The sequence below is a fragment of the Callorhinchus milii genome, unplaced genomic scaffold, assembly GCF_018977255.1.
Source record: "Callorhinchus milii isolate IMCB2004 unplaced genomic scaffold, IMCB_Cmil_1.0 Scaffold20, whole genome shotgun sequence".
Taxonomy (NCBI): domain Eukaryota; kingdom Metazoa; phylum Chordata; class Chondrichthyes; order Chimaeriformes; family Callorhinchidae; genus Callorhinchus; species Callorhinchus milii.
The window spans coordinates 7657053-7676258 of NW_024704761.1; the positions used below are offsets into that span (position 1 = coordinate 7657053).

Here is a 19206-nt window from a genome sequence, read left to right on the forward strand (position 1 = left end):
GCCAAGGACTGGCATTGACAGCATTCCTGGAGATATCTGTGAGGTGGACCGCCCAACTCTCTCAAACAGGTTGGATGGCATGGTTGCAGGAGATTAACATAGGGGGGAGGAAAGAAAATGGGGGAAAATGAGTGGGGGAACAAGAAATTCTCTAACTGGCCAGGCTGAAATTACAAGACAGAATAGGCAGGAGGTGAGAATTCCTCAACTACAAACAGTAATAGAAACACTAATGAGAAATTTATTCAGTGATGTCAGAGATAGAGAGAGAGGACCGAGACTAAACTAGCTTGTCTTTCAGTGGCCAGAAGATCGTTTGTGAAAAAAAAATAGGATTTCTCCTAAACTACACAATATTTGGGTGTATCAGAGTTCCTGATGTTAAAAGATCTCGTTCAGGAACTCGAGAGGATTTTGCAAAGTCGTACCATTACTCTCTATAACTCTAGGTCAGTTTCTCCTGCAAAGGCTATTCATTCATCCTCGTTATCTTTATGTATCGTAATGCCCATCTTTGCATCTGTGTGCATTTATTCTGTGCGCGTACTCTCAGAAGCCACGGGATGCGTTATCTGTCATTCCACTGAAATGCAATCGTGTCTGTGGCAATGACACTTTCCTCTATGGGGTATTAACAGCGCTCTCATGGCGTGGAAAAAACCTTAACTGCTGTCAGAATGCAAATGTTCCAACATAATTAAAATTAACATTTTAATAAATGGAACACTAGTTTATGAATCTGCATTATTGCCACCTGTGGTATAAACAAAATTGGCTGGGAGTTAGTGGGCGATGAATTTCATTTGATTGGTGAACTATATTTCATCCCTTCATTGAAGGGCCCCACTGTTCTCCGTTGAGCCTTTATAACATTGTGCATGAGTACATATGTGTTTATCTCCGTTTGTGTGAACCATTGAATGTACATGTGGGATTTGTCACTGTGCCTTCCAGTATGTGTACATCTCTGTTGGTGGGTATTTGCGTGTGTGACCATGTATTTCCTTTAAAAACACAGACATGAAGATAGACAACTACAGACACTTAGATTTATCTCTGTAGTTGTGGTTCATATATATTATATCATATATATATATATATATAATCACATGGGCACTTGTTAAGGAACTAGTACTTTACATTGTAGTGGTGAACCAGATATATAATCCAGGCTTTCTAAAAGCTGATCATCTACTTGTTTATTCTATTAGACAGGGCTGGTGTATATATTATATATATACACACACACACACACACGTTCACGAAAGTCCAAAAAATGGAAAAATGAAAAAAAAATTGCAAAGTAAGAACTTATAACCAGAATCCTTAATTTGGTTCCTTCCAAATTGTGTTGGAGTTACGGTTAGAACAGATTTAATAAGAAACAACGGCTCTTATAGGTAGGGCTGGGTTTACCAAGGAATTAAAAATGATCAATTACTTCTCAGTGAAGGTTCTCACAATGCAACCTGTGTATGTGAGTGCGTGAGTGCGTGTGTGCGACACGCACAGTATTCGTCCGTGCGGATTTATGTGGGAAGTGTTGAGCCAACTAATGGTAAATGCAGTTTTTGAAACTTACCATAGTCCCAACGCTATACGTTGCAGCTGGTGCTATAGCGTGGTGGTAAGGGTCTGCTGCTGCATAAACTCTCCCATAACTGCAAGATAAGAAAGGGGACAAATATGTCTTTGATGACAGCCACATCAGAGGATCCCTGACTCGCTTCTTGAAATGCTATTAGGCAAGACAAGCAAGGAACTAAGTGTTACTATTTCTACCATACACTCCTCAGCATGCTCCCTTGAATCTGGTTAATAAATTGTTATAATGATAGGGTCTGAAGATCTTGTATTGGACTGTCTGCTTTGCTTGGTCTCTCTTTTTGCCATGATCGTCACAGACTGGGGAAAGGCAATGTACAAGCGAGTCATTTTCACCAACGAGAAATAGAAATCTCAAAACCTTTAACAAGAGGTGTGTGTCTGTATGTTTCCCTTAGATTCATAATGGCTAGAACAAGATGCTGTTCTAGGATGGTTGAGGCAGGGACACTGGATTCATTTGAAAATAGCAGCTGGATGCTGTGATGGGAAGACGGAAGGGAGGATGGGTATTCTGGAAGGATGAGATCAGATGGACTGAAGGGCCTTCTTCATCTGAACTAATCTTGCGATAACTGCAAGGGCTTCAAAACAGCTTGATGCTGTACTGGCAAGACTGTGCCTAGGGTGGGTCTTCTGGTAGGATGAGATCAATATGCCTAAGAGTCTTCTTTATCTAATCCAACTTGTGGTCACAGTCGCTACAAAGTTCTTTTTAAAAAAAACTACCATGCTGGCTGCTGGACTCCAACATGAGCACTCTAGGAAAAATATTAGGATCATAAGGAAGCTGAAATAATTTAGTCAAAATGTTGCTCAGAAAGTACTGTATCCCGTGATGCTGCTTATACAATAGAGTTCCAAACTCCAGACGAAATAAGCCTCCCGGAGAGAAAGCGAGGGAGAGAGTGCTCCAGTGAAAAGAAAAATCATTTGAAATCCATCTCATTTGCTGCTATTGTGTTCACACCGGTCTTGTATTCAAGGAACCCGGGAAATAAATCCATAGGAAAATGGGGAACATACAGGTAAAGTATGACATAGCAGCAATCACTTCAAGACGCGAGGAGAAACATTATCCCGACTCAGACAATTCCTTACAAAATCACTGAAATCATTTGAGTGTTGTACGAATGGATATTATTCAGTGATCGCCTACTTAATCTTAAATCCTTCCTTGCAAAGATCCGGAATTTGAGCTTGTGTTAAAATGAGCTCGGAACAAATGAAATTAAAGCGAGAAAACTGCATTTCTAAAAAAAAATCCTGCATATGAATTGACTTTTCATGAAAATAATCTACATAATTCAATTGTGCTGTACTTAAAAAAAACTAGTACAAGCAAATCTCACGCTTACACTTCTCGAGCTGGGAGATGGTCGTGGCATACTGATAGCAAGCAATAAATGTGCTGATGAAGCTTTTTTTTAAATCTAGGTTTCAGTCTGCAGCTAGAATCTGGAAGCACATGGTAAATTGAGCGTTTCAATCTATTGTAAAACACAAAATCATTTTTAATTGTACATTTTTTAAAAAAAAACTAACCCATCCTTCATCATTTGTTGCTATTTTGATAGGGTTTCAAAATATGGCATCTGAGATATGGCAAGAAATAAAATGTAATTGTGGCTACATGATGCCATTGTAGGCATTTGCCTACAAAATAGTCAGGGAAGCAGCTGGATACTGCTATTTCGATAACAACGTTTAAGAGAGAAGTAGATAATTATTTGGGGAGGACAAGTTTGCAGGGCTGTGGGGAGAGAGAGCAAGAGAGTGGGGATTGACTTGGATAGTTCTTTTCAAAGCGCTGGCACAAACACGATGGGCCGAATGACCTCTTCCTCTGCTGTACAATTCTACGATTCTATGAATCTATGAAGCACTGACATGAAAGGCTGCTATGAAATGGAAGGATTATCATTAATAATAATAATAATCACAATAATAATAATAATAGTACAACAGCCTTCCACAAGTTCTTCCATTGTTTCAGAACTTGTTAAAACTTCAAAAATGTATTGACCGGCTCAATTGTCAGCACGCAAACCAATATTGCAAAGGCTCCTTTAGAACGGCAGATTGCAAATGAGGTCTGGCCACTGCAGATAACATGGAGGCAGCAAACAAAAGGGTAGGAGGAGCGGTGACTCATCGAGGAATTCCAAGCCAACCCAAAACTGAATGGTTTAACAGCGATGTACTCCTTTGAATGCAACACACAATTTAAATGGACCGTGTCAATGCTCAGAGGGACCCTTGTAAAAGGGTTTTAAAAGATGGGACGCTCCTGCATTTGGATAATTCCAGTTTCTTTTCATCTGGGGAACCACCTAAAAAGCCGAGCTATTTCAAGCTGGCTGTTTATTTAATTCGGCGTGATGCAGACGAGAATCACATCTGTTTCTTCGGAAGCACTGCAATGCTGAAGGAAACCACCGCCAGAAGTGTGCAACAAAAAGCTCAAGTTAATATAACTTCACCATTTATTTACACTATTATATCACGAGCAGAATGGTGTGGGGGTATATCCCACTTGGAAAGAAAAAGGACCTGATTGCTGAATTTCGCGTCAATCAGATATTAGGAATTTAAACCCATCCCAAACCGCTTCTTCGATCCTATGTCAGAAACTGACAGAAAGCAGCAAATCAAAGCCAAACTACTGTACCAAAATGAATCAAGTTGACTCGTTAAAAAAAAAGCTTGATTTTGTGATGGGAAGACTGGAGGGCGGGCATTCTGCAAGGATGAGATCAAATGGGCTGAAGGGCTTTCGTGATTCAAAGTAATCTTGTGATCGCTCTTTCAAAGAGCCAGGACGCGCCCGATGGACTGAATGGCCACTTTCTGTGCCGGACAGGTGAGTTAAAGTAAAGAACACAGAGCCCAAAGTGGGACAGGGGTGCACCTGGTTTAATTCACGCCTGGGGAGGCATGAAACCTCCTGGTAAACATGACATGTAACACAGGTTACCGCATACATCACCTGTATACGTTATAGTCCCTGTTATCTTTTACAACCTCAGAATGCTGCTTTCCCCATTACTGATTAAACTAAACATGGTGGGGGGGGGACGGAAGAGGCAATTTCTATCTTATATTTCATAGCATTTTAGAGTATGCAAATTTCGAGCCAATCCATCAATTCACTTTTTCGCGGTTCTTTGCATTAACTTCCATTTATAACTGCATTAAGATCCATCAAGCACTCCTCACTATCTTCTTAATAAAATGCCTTTCAATGCCGATTACCAAAAGGAGCTAGAATGTTTCGAATCGATTTGTGCCACAGGTTTTTTTTTCCTCCCTGTTCCTAATGCTATTCATAACATTGACTATCGTTCAGTGCTGAACTTGCCAGATTTTTCCATGTCACCGAACAAAAACATAATGATATCTCCAGAGGCAGTTTCTCGCAGTTCCGTCCTCGGGCTGTTTTTTTTCTTGCCAACAATTACAGATGACTTGGGAGAAAATTGCTTGTGATAGTTTTGACTTCTCACCAAGACAATCTGAAAGAGAACTGGCAGGCAGGCCAAAGTGAGCCCGACTGTAAGGGACTCGCAAGCGGAGTCGAGTGTCACAGAATCAAAGGAATTTCAGCACAGATGGGTCGCCATTCCTGAGCTTTGCTAAATCGTGAACTCACTTACATATAGTGCGCATTAAACCCTGGAAAATGGATTAGTTTGAACGAAAATTGATAGGCTGTATGCTCAAACACATGCCGTACAAGAAAAGTGTCAATATCATGCAGTGAAATTATCTTACACACTGTGACTGACTCATAATATCACTAGACTGTTTTTTTTTTACTTTCTGCCGGTTTAGTATTTAGGGATAATCCAAAGAAAGGGAGAGATCTCCGCAATTTGGGGATCGAATTTGAGGCCCGTGTAAACAATGATCCTGGCATTTGCCAACAAGAGATTGGATAAATGAGAGAGTTGGAGAATTTCAGCACTAAAATTCTGATACTAAGTTTAATTTGAAGTTTTCATGTCAATTACTTAAAGTCTTTGTCTTAGAGTTTTGTTTTGACGGTGGGTGGGGTGGGGGGGGGTTGTGGTTGTCGGGTGTACATTGGCACACACAGTTTTGTTTTGCATATCATTCCAGACACAAGGAAATTTGCTTGATTCGGTGGCATACATTATTATATATATGTATGTGGAACTCTCAGTCTGGTTTGGATCCTCTTTACCACGGTGATGGGTTTCTGCATGAACCACCCGGCTGACCAACCCCCAGTTTTTGTTACGTGCATGGAGGTATAGGAGTGTAAAGTCATCTCAGCAAGCACCCTCAACATGGGGCGATCCTCATTCAGACCTTGTGTTAACTGTAAGAGTTACAGACCCACCCCACCCCCCCAATAGGAATAGAGAAGCAAGTATGTTAAATGGCAACGCTTTGCCCGCTGTGTGTTCTGGGTGCTCATACCTGTCACTGTAAGCAGCGGCAGCAGCAGCAGCAGGCTGGGCGTATCTGTATGCTGCATAGCCTCCCTGGAAAATACAAAGAACAGCTTCATTACACGGTGTGTATGATAGATTGACACCGTGCTAAATGACTGCTGGCCCGAAATTTAAGAGTGGTGAAACGGTCAGAGAGAGAGAGAGCGAGAAAGAGAGAGAGAGAAAAAGCAGACAGTTTAATAGATGCCGATCGGACTTGAGAGTCAAACGCTGCTCACAGTGTTTATGTGATATGATGTACTCTGCCACGTAAACGCTGTCATTTGAAGCCGTTAACCACTAACCTAGGTCAGGCGCCGCGTGTGAAGGATCCCGTTATGAATAGAAAGCAGCCGTGGATGGAGTGCGGTAGTGATGTGGAGAGATCTGTAATGGGCGAGTGCGATGGATGGTGGCAGTTTATCGTGACATAAACCCCACCGTTGTAAGGAATGCTCCGTCCACGCCCTCCTCCCCTTTTTTGTCAGTTGACAATCACACTTTACAAAGCAAACTAGAATTCACCCTCGCTCTCTGTGGAATGAAAAACCAAACTGCCTCTCGCAAATTACACGGGCGCTTTAGAAATATATGGAATGCAAACTGTGGTAGGAAAATACAGTATCCTCTATCTTCCTCTATCAATTTGGGGGGTTGGCCTTTTCCGCCGATTACACATTTTATCCAGGCTGAAAGGCTGAGCTTCTTCAAATACCTCTCAGAGCTGGGAAGATTTTCTGCTGGCTCCGTGTGTGTTTAGGCAGCTCGGATTATGGTTCAATTTCTGTTGTATGAAAAGTTCAATAATAAAAGACAGCAGCAGTGCTTGCCAGAGAATCTTATCTTGCACGGAAAGACAAGTAATTTCATCTTCGAATGGGGGCAGTGGAGTGGGGGGGGGGGGGGGGCAGATTTGCAGGGGTGTGGGGGGAGCGAAGGCTGTAGCTTTGAGTCTTCTCAGCTGTACGTTGCTAGGTCCTATGCAACACTTAATAGAATGCCATCCTGGTGGACATGTGGCATTGATGTACCCTGCAACCATCCATCATGTCCTTTCAGATACACTAATTGCTAACAGCAGTGTAAAATAAATTTAAGTTTTAATTAATTTTTTGTGACATTATGGCAAACCCTTGTTCCTACTCACTCCAAGCTGTGTTTTACCCTGGTGGGTCTGTAGGAACATGCCCCACCTTTTCTAATAGCTGCGTCTGACTAAAGGTTTTGTCAACAGATCAGCCAATATTACTGATAATACTGAAAATATTCCGTAGCTAGGGAAAGGGACAAACCTAACATCGCTTGCAGCAAATAGGGCAGGGACACTGCTGTGCGCAACTGGCTGACATGTTTCACAAAATATACAGTCAATTCACTTTACAGTGTATTCTGTGAAAAGCTTTGAGACAATTCGAAGACGTGATGAGGAGCGATATCAAATCCAAGGATTATATTATAAGAAAAACTCTAAACAGGCTCCTTGATTTGGTCTTGTGATTCGGGGTTGCTGGGCCTTAATAGGACAACTGAACACGGTTAATTGAGATGCTCAATGAAAATAAAATCTTCCCACTTATCAGGTCGCTCCTTCTGAAACAAATTCCATTAGTATTTGACTTAAATACGTTGGGAATCGATCGGTGCTTCAGGACCTTTGCCTGAGAAAGAATGTATTCTCATTAATTCTCATTAACGAAACTATTATTTCCTCCGAGTAATATTCCACATCTACTTTTTTTTTCTGTGGCGTGGGGGGTTGGGGCGGCGGGGCCTGAACCTGGATTAGTCTGCATTTTAGAGGATGTGTTTCTGGCATGTCACTGACCTCTAGACCAGAGATCTCATGGGCCAGTCAAGTCTTTTAATACCCCTCTCTGAAAGCCGCTGAAACCCTGGTCCATGCCTTTGTCACCTCTCGGCTGGACTACTCTCACGTCCTCCTCGCCAGCCTCCCGTCCACGACCATCCACAAAATCCAGATTATTCAAAACTCTGCCGCCTGCATTCTCACCCGCACCAAACTCCGCTCCCCGAGTAGCCCGGTCCTGGCCAGACTGCACTGGCTGCCTGTCCCAGAGAGGATCGACTTCAAGATCCTCACCTTTGTCTTCAAATCCCTCCACTCCTCTGCCCCCCCCGACCTCTCTGACCTCCTCTCTCCTCAAAACAGTGCCTGTTGCCTTCGTTCCTCCGGGTTTGCCCTCCTCTTTGTCCCCTGAGTCCTCCGCTCTACCCTTGGTCGCCGTGCCTTCAGCCACTATGCCCCGAGGCTCTGGAACTCCCTTCCTCACTCCCTTCGCCTCACCACTTCTCTTCCTATTTTCAGGTCTCTGCTGAAGAACGTTCGTTTCGACCGCCACTTTGGTCACCGTCCCCGCCCCTGGCTCGGCTCCAGGATCCGTCACTGTGAAGCACTCTGAGACGCCGTCCGGCGTGGAGGGCGCTATATAAATCCAAGTTGTTGTTCTTAATATCTCAGTCATGTTGTATTAAGTGGATGTCTGGCTCAGGTGGTAGCATTCTCACCTCCGAGACAGAAGGTTGAGGGTTCAAAGCCCCAATTTGAGGCTTTGAACTCACAGTCTAGGTTGGCACCAGCTCATTCCCAGAGGATTATCTGTGGTGCCGTCTGTTGGCTGAGATATTAAACCAAATCCCCGTCTGTCTGTTCAGGTGGACAATAAAAATCTCATGGCACTACTTGAAAACAGAAAGGAGTTTCTACCCGCTGTCCTAACACATCAATCTCTCAGGTTAAATTGGTTGTTCACTTCAAGGCTGTTTATGGGACATTGCTGTGCGCGAATTGGCTGCTGAGTTTGCCGACAAAACACACAGTCCGTACACTGGTTAGTGATATCCCATGAAGTGGTTTGAGACGTCTCAATGACACGATATCGAACGCAAGGATTTTTATCCTTAGGAATTGGGTGTTTCAAAATCGTTTCGAGATGGGCACGTGGAGAACATAGCTGCGACGGATCCGTCTGACACCTCAGGAGGGTAAACCTCTCAGACATTGCGTTGAAATGCAATTTTAATTAATGCTGAGGCACCTGGCACAGTGCCATTTCATTCACTTTTTAAGTAGCCATTGAATGAATGGGACTGGGTATGTTTGGGTCCACTGGGGCTGCCAATCTAATAAAGTCATCCCTTTCCTCCCCCACCCCCTTCCCAATGGGAGTTTTAGGCTCATTAACATTCAGATGGGATTTTTTTTAAATATTAACCTAGAAATTAAATTAAAAGGTAAGAGAAATCATTCTGCAGATAGCTTCAATTATACAGCTCTTCAAATAAATCTCTCGTAAACCTTTCACAAGGATCTTAAACGATTCCTAAACAGCGGCCCTCCTCCCGAAGGTTAATGGTTGTTTCTTCACGATCTACTGCAGCCAATAAATCTGTGACAATTTTCATTCCGTGCACTGATAATCTGGGCCCCGGCCTTGATCCAAACACACAGAGACGCAACAGCCCATTTCGCAGTGAGGACAAGATGAGTGGGTCCTAACCTTTGGTGTTTCTTTGGTGTTTGGGACATCCTCCAGAAGTGATAGGCCGATATAGATGCAATTTGTTGTTGTTGTTGGAACCGGCTTTGGGTGCAATTATAGTGCAGAACCTATGGGGCAGAGGAAGGTGGTGGGTTGGGTTGGGGGTGGGGAGGGGTCGGGTTTTAGGAATAGATGGCAAAGTGTGATGTTTTCTAACAGGTTCAATGACATATTTGATAATTGTCAAATTTCCTTTGAAACATCTTATTTTTCGCCCCGTTATTGGCAGCAAAACTGGAGTAATTCTGTAAGCACAAGTTTACTATGCTTACAGCGAGGGATCACAGTGCCAGAAGGGAACTTCAGACCTTGTTCTCTCTGAAATAATCTGTGATAGAAACCACCCCCACTGTCACATTTTGGAAGCTTTAGCCTTTCAAAGGGTTTAGCAATCTCCAGAGAGGGTTAAAATCAGCCAGCGAAGACTAAACAGTATTATGAACAAAATTGCAATTGTGCATGTGTTTATTCTGTAACTTGTAGCGTGGTAAAGACAAGCTGTGTAAATAACGCACAATGGTTCATTAGTTCAGTTCTCTTCAAATGAGGGACTCTGGAAATTGGTTTGATTTTGGTGTTGCTAATTTGTACGTGTATGAATAAAGAAACATCTTTTGCTCTCATCTTGTTCCTGTTTGCACGTACAGTTACGACTGTATGATTCTTAATATCCTTGTACTTTTTAAAGAATATGTATTCTTATCTGATTGTAATGTGGGGAATGACTGGTGTGAGAAGAAACCGCTGGCGATTGCTAGAAAGCTCAAATTATTTTTTGAAGCCTCATCATCGCAGCCACATTGTGGAAGCGTAAAGTATTTGTTACTTATGGGTATTTAAGTAGGGAAATCTTGTCATTACTTTCTGTTTCTCGAGCAGCTCTAAGGCTCAGTGATCTCTTCCAAAGCTATACAAACGACCTGAGAATTTGGATTTCATCAGGCCATAACTTAGGGAAGAAAGTGTGATCCGAGAAGCCAATATCACTAAAACATCCAGAAAGGACCATCACTTAACTGGACTAACAATAGCCATTCTTCCTTTCAGTAAAGGTAAAGGTGGCATTCAAAAAGGCTGGACTGTAATAGGTGCCAGAATCCATTTGTCTGCTAATTATTAATTTGTTGGTTTAGGTGATACTTTACTCACGGGAACATGAGGAGCTGTTTATTATGGATGGCACTGAATCCCTGAGAGAAAACTGAGGTGCTACACAGACTGTGTAAAGCAGCCCTTTGGGAACTACCTAGTCACATACCTTTGGAATGCATCTTGATACGAAAGCCATACAGCACAAATATTAATATACTAGAAGGCAATGTTTTACCTAATGATTCATAAACGCAAGTCAGTTTTTAATGACTTTCCATTCGTGTTGTGCCAATCATAGAGTGTATTCTGCGGTATGAAAGGATTGCTTTTTAATGGTGTCACAGAAACCATGGCCTTCTTCTGCGCTGTAAATTTCCACGCTCTTCAGCTAAGAGTCTTTATTCAATGATTCAGATCTAGCTAAGAATATTTCCTCCCTCCTTCGGGTCCAGCAGCAAGTGAGTAACAGTAGAAACTATTTCCTCACACATGATGGCTCTTTATCTAATCAGGTTTGGTTTCTCAATTCATGTGGATGATCATTGTTTTAATTGCATCATTTTGATGTCCTCACTCACAGTGCACTGTCCTATAATTCATCCTTCCAAGAAAACCCCACATGAAAGGTTGCCTGTGACAATAAAACACGAGGCAACGATGAGAGTTCAGGGCCAGAGGATCCCAGCGACTTCAGCACTGGCTTCTGGTAAGCAGTGGCATTGTGAAAGACATCTTTTACCTTCTTCTCTCTAATACAATGAGACCGTCGCCTTGGTGCTTTCAAACGCAGTTAATGCACAAAAATGAGCCACTGCATCAAAACCTCAAACGGTGAACCTAAAGAGCCTTAAACACTGGACAGTTTAAAAACGCTATGAGAAAAAGACGTTTCCTGGCTATAAAGATGGATCATGAATTTCTGGGGGAAGCCATCAGCTTCTTGCCCAGTCAAGAAAGAAGATGCACATGTCTACATTTCTATAGTAAATTCAGCAGGGCAATGATGACACCCAGTTTGTAGTTGAGTCGTGGACAAAGTACAGATCCGAGCATAGAATTCCAAAGTTCTCAAAATTACTTCTTCTGAATGTTTCATCACGCCTATGACTGCGTTCCTTTGAACGGATTCACCCACAAGCGGCAATCCAGTGGTACATGCTCCAACATAAGCAACTCTCAGGAGAATACAACCATTCACGCGGAAACTTTTTTCTGACCGAACTCGGAATAGAGTCCAAGTTCTTCAGATTAGTTCCTGATAAGCGTGTCCGCTAGTATAAAGAAAGTGCAAACCTCAGGCACTATTACCGTCAGGAATCGGTTATAGACAGCGCAGTTCTAAATCACACTCCCCCTCACTGGGCTCAAGGCAAACATGATCCGAGTGAAGTAACAAGTGTAACTTCCAACGTCAACTCATTGATGTCTGCGATTGCTTCCTTGAGCTGCAACCCTCCATTACCGTGCTGTGTTTCCTTGTGGTCACAATGGGTGCAGTATAGCTCCATCGCTAGTCAGGTGCTAACATTCCTAAAGCAAATTATTCTGGAGTCACTCCCAGGTAACAGTGTAAACAACTATACTCACTCAACGTAATGGTTGACTGAATCTTTCGCGACTCTCGTCAAGATGCTAAAATTATTTGATATCAGTCCTGTGAGATTTACCAATAGATATCTTCGCTGGTTTTAAGTGGGGTTTAATCTGATCTACATCAGGTACTGTTTGGCAATCCCCAAGGTTCAATTTGAGGTCCTTCTTTATTCAACTTATCACTAATCTGCCAGAGGTGAGCTGCCAAGCAAGACTATTTACATGCAGAGATGAATCGCTCACAATACAGAATGCCTCCTTGGTTGCTGACATGCTGTCTGCACTAACACTGGGATCGGGCTGTTAATAAGCAATGGCTTGAAGACATCTACTTATTATCAGCAGTCTTGAGGAATCTCAAAATTCCAGTTTGCAAATAGGTTTAAATGTTAATTTGATTAAATATTTGGGGATTTGTGCAGGTTCCATCTTCAAACTCCAATTTTTGTAAGCAACAAAAGTGTTAAGTCTTTTGATAAGCCGTATTTGTTCAAATTAATTCACCCTCACTTTCGATAACTAGAAAGGTATCATTTTCCAATATTTAGCGTGCTGGCTTCAAGATGTTCCGATTTAATTGGGCCCATGCCAAACTCCCATCCTTAAGGTCCATTGTATCTATTTTTAATCAGATCTGTTAAACTGATCTCCAATTAAGCATCGCTGTTTCTGCTTTAATACTAATCAAAGGTCTCCCTCTTCAAAGATCTATTGATGTCGGACCTTTTAATCGGTTTGGCATCAGCGCGCTTATTCAACAACCACAACCGTTTCTTGCTCTGATCTTCCTGCGAATCTGCCACGACCAACAGCAATAACAACTTGCATTTATGTAGTGCACTCCACATGGCCTGGCGTCTCGGAGCACTTAAGTGAGGTTCGAAATTGAAAGCACAAAAAAGGTTCAATTGGTAAGCAATACTCACGTAGATCTCAGCGCCGTAAAACCCATCTTGGTACACAACTCTGCAATAGATAGGAAACAGCGTAAATTACAGGGTGCATTTCTGAGCGCAAAATGGTTCCTTATAAATCCCGAACCACTGTTATAGGATCGCGCTGTACTAACTAGGTAAAGCCACCAGCTATGCTGTCCATGTTACACTCATGCCAAGCCAGGAATACACAAGGTATAACATGCTCAAATTGAACTCTCTTTAATATATACTGTCCCCAGAAGGCATGTGGAATTTGAAATGATCAAGCGGCTGAGCTTTTATAATACAGTTTTCAACCTGTTCTGGATATGATAACGGACACCAGAAAGGTCTCAGTCTGACAGCTGTTGAGCAGAGAATGACACTATTCAGAGCGTGGGGGAGCCAGTGAAGAGTTTGATGGGGCTACAACGCATTATGAGAAGATTTCTGAAGTTTTCAATCGAAAGTTAGTTTAACCCCGGAGGAACTTTTTTTTTAAATCACTTGTGTTCAACTGCCCCAACCTCCAACACCCACACACACACACACCTGAGGCCCTTATTCTGAACAGAGTTCATGTTGGGCGTTATTCGCTTGCACACTCAGCAGGGAGAGGAGAGTCAATGAATGCTCTCCACATCACAAAGCAACCCGATCTCTTGGCTGGATTAGGGCACATAGTGAGCAATGTGCAAACGTATTTATAAGGGAGCTAGTCGGGAATTATCAGTCTGGCTTCCCCCAAAGAACATATTGCTTTCAAAATGTCAATACAAGATTCCCAGGATATGAGGGGAATTGTACACTTTACGAAAGATTCATCTGGTTAGTCTAACTGAAAACAAACCCCAATTATGACACCATTCGGAATGTCTTATCCGGTAACAAATAGTGGTAATCCTTCATTTAATGCTCATATATTTCCTTTAAATTTAATACATTTAACACCTCGTTGAAATGTCTCGAAGTGCTTCGTAGGATTTACTGTAAAGTGTAGTGACTGTGTGTTTGTGGGCAAATATGGAGACTTTCATTATACCTGCCTTTACATTACTTATATAATAAGTACGAATGTAGATCTTTTCTTTTGTTGCTTAGCAATAGACATATTTTCTAATTATTTGTTTTGTTTTAGCAAATGCATCAAGATCCTACCATATAAAGGTGTGCAACCATCTCAATATTGTTCAGCCTTTTACATTAAGCATGAATTGCAGTGTTCAGAGTTGTGCACAGGCTGGGAATTGCAATCTCCTCTGCAAATCTAGTAAGGATTTGTCAGGCTTCAGAATTTTTTTTAATATTTATACACTGTAATTTCATTTTTCAGTAAACACAATGAGCAGGAATAATCAATTCAAAGCACATCTTCATACTTTAATAACTTCATTATAAGAGACAACTGTTTTTTACGAGTCACTCAGTGGGATCTAACTTGTTAGTTAAAATGGGAAATCTTACCCACAGGGGTCAAGGCGATCAAGACTGAGCACAATTACTCAGTGCCTCAAGCAACAAACTAATGTAGCGAGAGAAGGCAAATTCCTGACTCCTCAAGTATGGGTGAGGCCAGAGCTCAGGGTCTAGTGTTAGCTGGAGGTTTCGAAAGCACCAGATTGTAAACACTAAAAAGGCTGACAATCACATTGAGGTTGTGAGAACCTAACAAGGACAACTGGTTATGGAATTTTACAGCCTAGGTCGTTTCTTGTGCGTGAATTGACTAGAATAAATATTTTGTTCACTGTGATGTGGATCACAAGTCGAGCTACCCACTAACTGGACCCAACTTAATCAAAAGCCTGAACAATTTTTCAGTTAAAATGCATGCGTAAGATTGGCTTATTGAGCCTGGCTGCCTAATGGGATCTGATGAAATGATGCATTGAAACACACAGCAAGCAAGACGGACAATGAAGTGCCTGCAATCATGTCGTATGTTGCCGGAATTTGTTTTGTGACTCTGGAACGACACAGGGAGGGGGAAAGGGGGCGATAATTACCCCTATTTGTAGTGCAAAATAGAATTTTTAAACAGAAATTGAGGAAGAGTAATTTTCCTATTAAAAACTTTAATTAAAATGCAATTCAATTATGCCGTTTCAGAGATTGGTGCTGGGTAAAACAAATAAGCTCCTGTAAGCAAATTTGCACTGAATATCTCATGTTAACCAGGTTGTCACGGATCAGTTTCACTTTGTTACAGCATCATTTTTAATATTCTTCCACCAGCTATACGGTGTGTGTCAGTGGATACGCTTGCTTGCTGCTTTCACACCCAAACACACACAAACTGAAGCAATCCCTTGCCAGAGCCAAGGTCCTTTGCAATCATCAACAGACAATTTAGAAAGCTGTAGTATTTTAACCATGTCTCCCATCATGTTAACAACATCTAAATAATTGCTGCACCAAACCTGTTTGAATACTGCTGAAATGTCTTTACATACATCAATATTTACATTGANTTTTTTTACATCGATTGTACAGCATGGAAGCAGGCCATTTGGCCCAACTAGTCCGTGGCAGTGTTCATACTCCGCACAAGTCTCCAGCCTCTCCTTTACTCCCTTTCAATTCCCCTTTTTCCTCCTCATGTGAAGATTTAGCTTCCTTTAGAAGGCATCTACTATCCGATTCAACCACTGCTTCACTATGTGAAATAGTTCCTTCTAAATTCTCTTTTAGATCCCCATGTTTTTATCTTATACTTGTGTCCCCTGGTTCCAGAATGTGGCAGAGTCATCACTCCTACTGTTAAGTGTGGTTCGCAATGACATCCCAATAAAGGGAAAATCTCTTTACAGCCATGTGTTAGCAGAAATCGCTGCATTTAGTGGCAAGAGCCTGCTGTTGGTTTCCATGTAGAATGTTACACTGTGCCTAGAATTTCCCTCAAACCTACTGAACATTATTCGCTGAGAATAAATACAGCAGTGAGAAAAGACACAGTAAAAGGCACAGTCACTACACTTTACGACAAATCCTGCAAAGCGCTTTGATATGACGCTGTGTCCATGCCACCCATTAACGGTCAGATCACAGATGCAGTTCTGTATTCGAGTTTATATACATTATAGAAATTAGCACCTAGCGAAGGAATCTCAGCCGAAAATAAACTGCAGGATATCTTTTAGTTTATATGCATATGTGTTTGAAATTTTTGTGAAAGCATTTTACATTTGTGCATCAGGCTGGCAGCACTACTGCCACTGATCCAGAAGGTTGTGGGTTCAAACCTTACATCAGGTCTCGGAACTCATATAAGTCTAAGTTGACATTCCAGTGCAGTGCTGGGGGCGGGGGGAGTTGTTGCATTGCTGGAGGTGCTGTCCTTCAGATGAGACCTTAAACTGAGGCCATGTCTGCGAGGTGGATGTTAAAAATCTTTGTGTTATCACTCTGGACACCTGTTTCAGGCTAAGTAACCGTGACCCATTCTGCTAATTTTGGTACAAAGTCTTCTGCTCTGCTACTTACGCTCCATAGGTGGGGATAGGAGGGGGTGGGGGTGCAGCGCGGAAGGTATTGTAAACAGCACGACCTCTTCCTCGTAAATGAGCCCCTCTGTAAGCCACAGCTGCTCCAGCTCCTGGATAGGGAAAGCCAGTCACTAGACAGAATAAGAAGCAGAAGCTACGTTACCCTGTGTTCAGCGGAGATCAAGCAGCACCCAAATTGACTCAGCGCTTCACGCAAACACTCACTGAACTGATTCCATGACCCAACACTTTGCAAAAACGCTGAATGCTTCTCAAAATATTTCGCAATGCTCACATTTGTATGGGTTTCACACGTCTTGGTTCTCAGTGCGATGAGGCTTAAAAATAAGTAGTTATAAAAATTGTCATGTGCTACTTGCTATGCGTATGTATGGGGAAAGGGCAGGTAAATGGGACTGAAAGGATTGAGATGTAAAAGAGCCAGCACAGACACGATGGGATGAATGACCTATTTCTGGGCTGCAAATTCCTATGGTTCCTTGTGCAACAAAGCTTTCAAATAGCTTAGAATGGGATTTCCCAGTGTAAACACACAATTGGAAGTTATGGTGTATTCATCCAAGGTAGTTAGCAGCTTTCAATGTTGTTCTCAGGTGCCTTAATTAGTGAGAGGCAATTGCAATCATCTACAAATATAACGCAACTTAACAGCTGTGTGAAGATGTAACCTGAACAATTCCTTACACACACACACAACCCACGACTGAAGAGTTCTTCATAAGAGATCACTTACTAGTCTCACCCATTGAAGTACCATCTGACCTTCCACAGTAAAAACCTATTGCGATAGACTTGACAGACATGAAGCTGCCTTGACTGAAGTTGTGGCTCATTCAAGTGAAAAATGTAATCATCACACAACAGAGTGGGATGTATTCTGGAGTTCGCTTAATTTTGAACTGAGCAACGATTAATTAACAAATCTCTCCGATCTCCTCTGCTGGTGCTCATTGGAAGTCACGGGCGGAACATTCTAGTGCACGTTCCGTTGTTTAAAATGGACTTTGTTCTGCAAGTTACTTGCATCGAGCATGAGGTTCACTTATTTTACTTTGGGGAAAATAAAATAAACCCCAAACCCTCTCCTAGGGTGATTTCTATACTGCCTGTTCAGGGGGGTTATCAGATCGAGATGACTACGGTATTCATGTAGGTTTTTTCCTAACAAATAATATCTAGTTACTGACATTAATGTGGTTTTATTTGGCTTTTACGCAAATTCTGCATCACAAGATCACAAGATGGGTTTGGATGAAGAAAGCTCTTCTTCCTTTGATCCATTTGATCTCATCCTTTTAAATGAGTTCAATGGTGCCTCCATGCAGAAATCCGTAATAATAATCCTTGCATTTGGTATAGCGCCTTATCTCGTCTTCGAGTCGTCATGGAACACTTATACAGAATATACTGTAAAGTGAATTGACTATATATTTTGTGGGCGAATCGCGGCAGCCAATTGTTCACAGCAGTGTCCCACAAACAGTCTGAGCTGGCTCTTTTAAAAAAAACAATCCTTTTAGTCCCAGGGAGGGAGGGAGGGAAGGGAGAGTGAAACAGCAGTCTTGCTGCATGTGCAGGAACCCCAAAATGGCACGTTTCATTTAAATTTTTTTTAAAAAGGACCACCGCTGAGAGCGATGCTTTAGGAGTTCAGCTTTGCCCTGACTGACTGGCTGATCCGAACCTTAAATCCATTTTAATGCATTGGTTCCCATTCAACATTGAAACAGCAGCAAGAGTCAAAACTATTTCAGCGAGACAATCACACAGATTAAGAGCAATTTACAGAAAAACAGCCAAGCATTTCACACCTGACGAATTCTGTATATACATTGTGCAGAAATGAACTCTCTGGATACAAGCAGGCTGTGGTCCCGGGTGTCTTTTGCTCCTTATTTGCATAACTCCTTTTGCCAGCTGATAATCTGAGCCCTTGAAAATTTTATGCCAAAGATCTCTGATTTTCCGTTCCAAACCCTCCTTTTACAAGAATGCACCGTCTAGAGATAATGCATTAAAACACCCCAAGCAACGCTTCCAGCCTTCCCCAGATAGCTCTGCCCCTCGCTGCCTTCTCTCGGATAAATTGTTCAGAAGAATTTCTCTTCTCTGCGGATTTACAGCAACTTTAGACACGATTCTCACTTTTTTTGGGGGGGGAGGGGAAGGCTGGAGTGGGGGGGAAATTCATCCGTGAAACGGGAGATATCTTTAGGGCTTTGCAAATGAACCAATTGTTAGTCATTAGAAACTTGATTGGCATACAATTAAGTGATCAATTACTCAACTTGCCCTCGGAGTATCTGATAGAAACCCATCAGGGAGTGTTGTACAGAGATGATGAAGTTGCCTAGCCTTTGTGGCTGTTGACACGGACTCGATAAATACAGTAACATAGGCGAAGGTGGTCATATTCTTGGAAATTTCTAATGCTAAAGACCATATTAGACCCCAGTGTTAATCACCAAATTAA

The 19206-nt window shown here is 42.1% G+C and overlaps 1 protein-coding gene across 4 annotated transcripts in view; it reads right to left on the minus strand.

Annotated features, from left to right (window-relative positions):
- Positions 1 to 19206, minus strand: part of rbfox3a (RNA binding fox-1 homolog 3a) — a 209354-nt gene that overhangs the window by 10122 nt on the left and 180026 nt on the right. For all 4 annotated transcript variants that reach the window (XR_487485.2, XM_007888530.2, XM_007888529.2 and 1 more), the window contains exons 8-11: positions 16711 to 16843; positions 13237 to 13276; positions 6052 to 6116; positions 1583 to 1661 (exon numbers count right to left, since the gene is read on the minus strand). Coding sequence is in view for 3 of the 4 variants with exons in the window: in XM_007888530.2 (XP_007886721.1) it covers positions 1583 to 1661; positions 6052 to 6116; positions 13237 to 13276; positions 16711 to 16843 (317 nt within the window). In the remaining variant the exon portion in view is untranslated. The remainder of the gene's footprint in view (positions 1 to 1582; positions 1662 to 6051; positions 6117 to 13236; positions 13277 to 16710; positions 16844 to 19206) is intronic.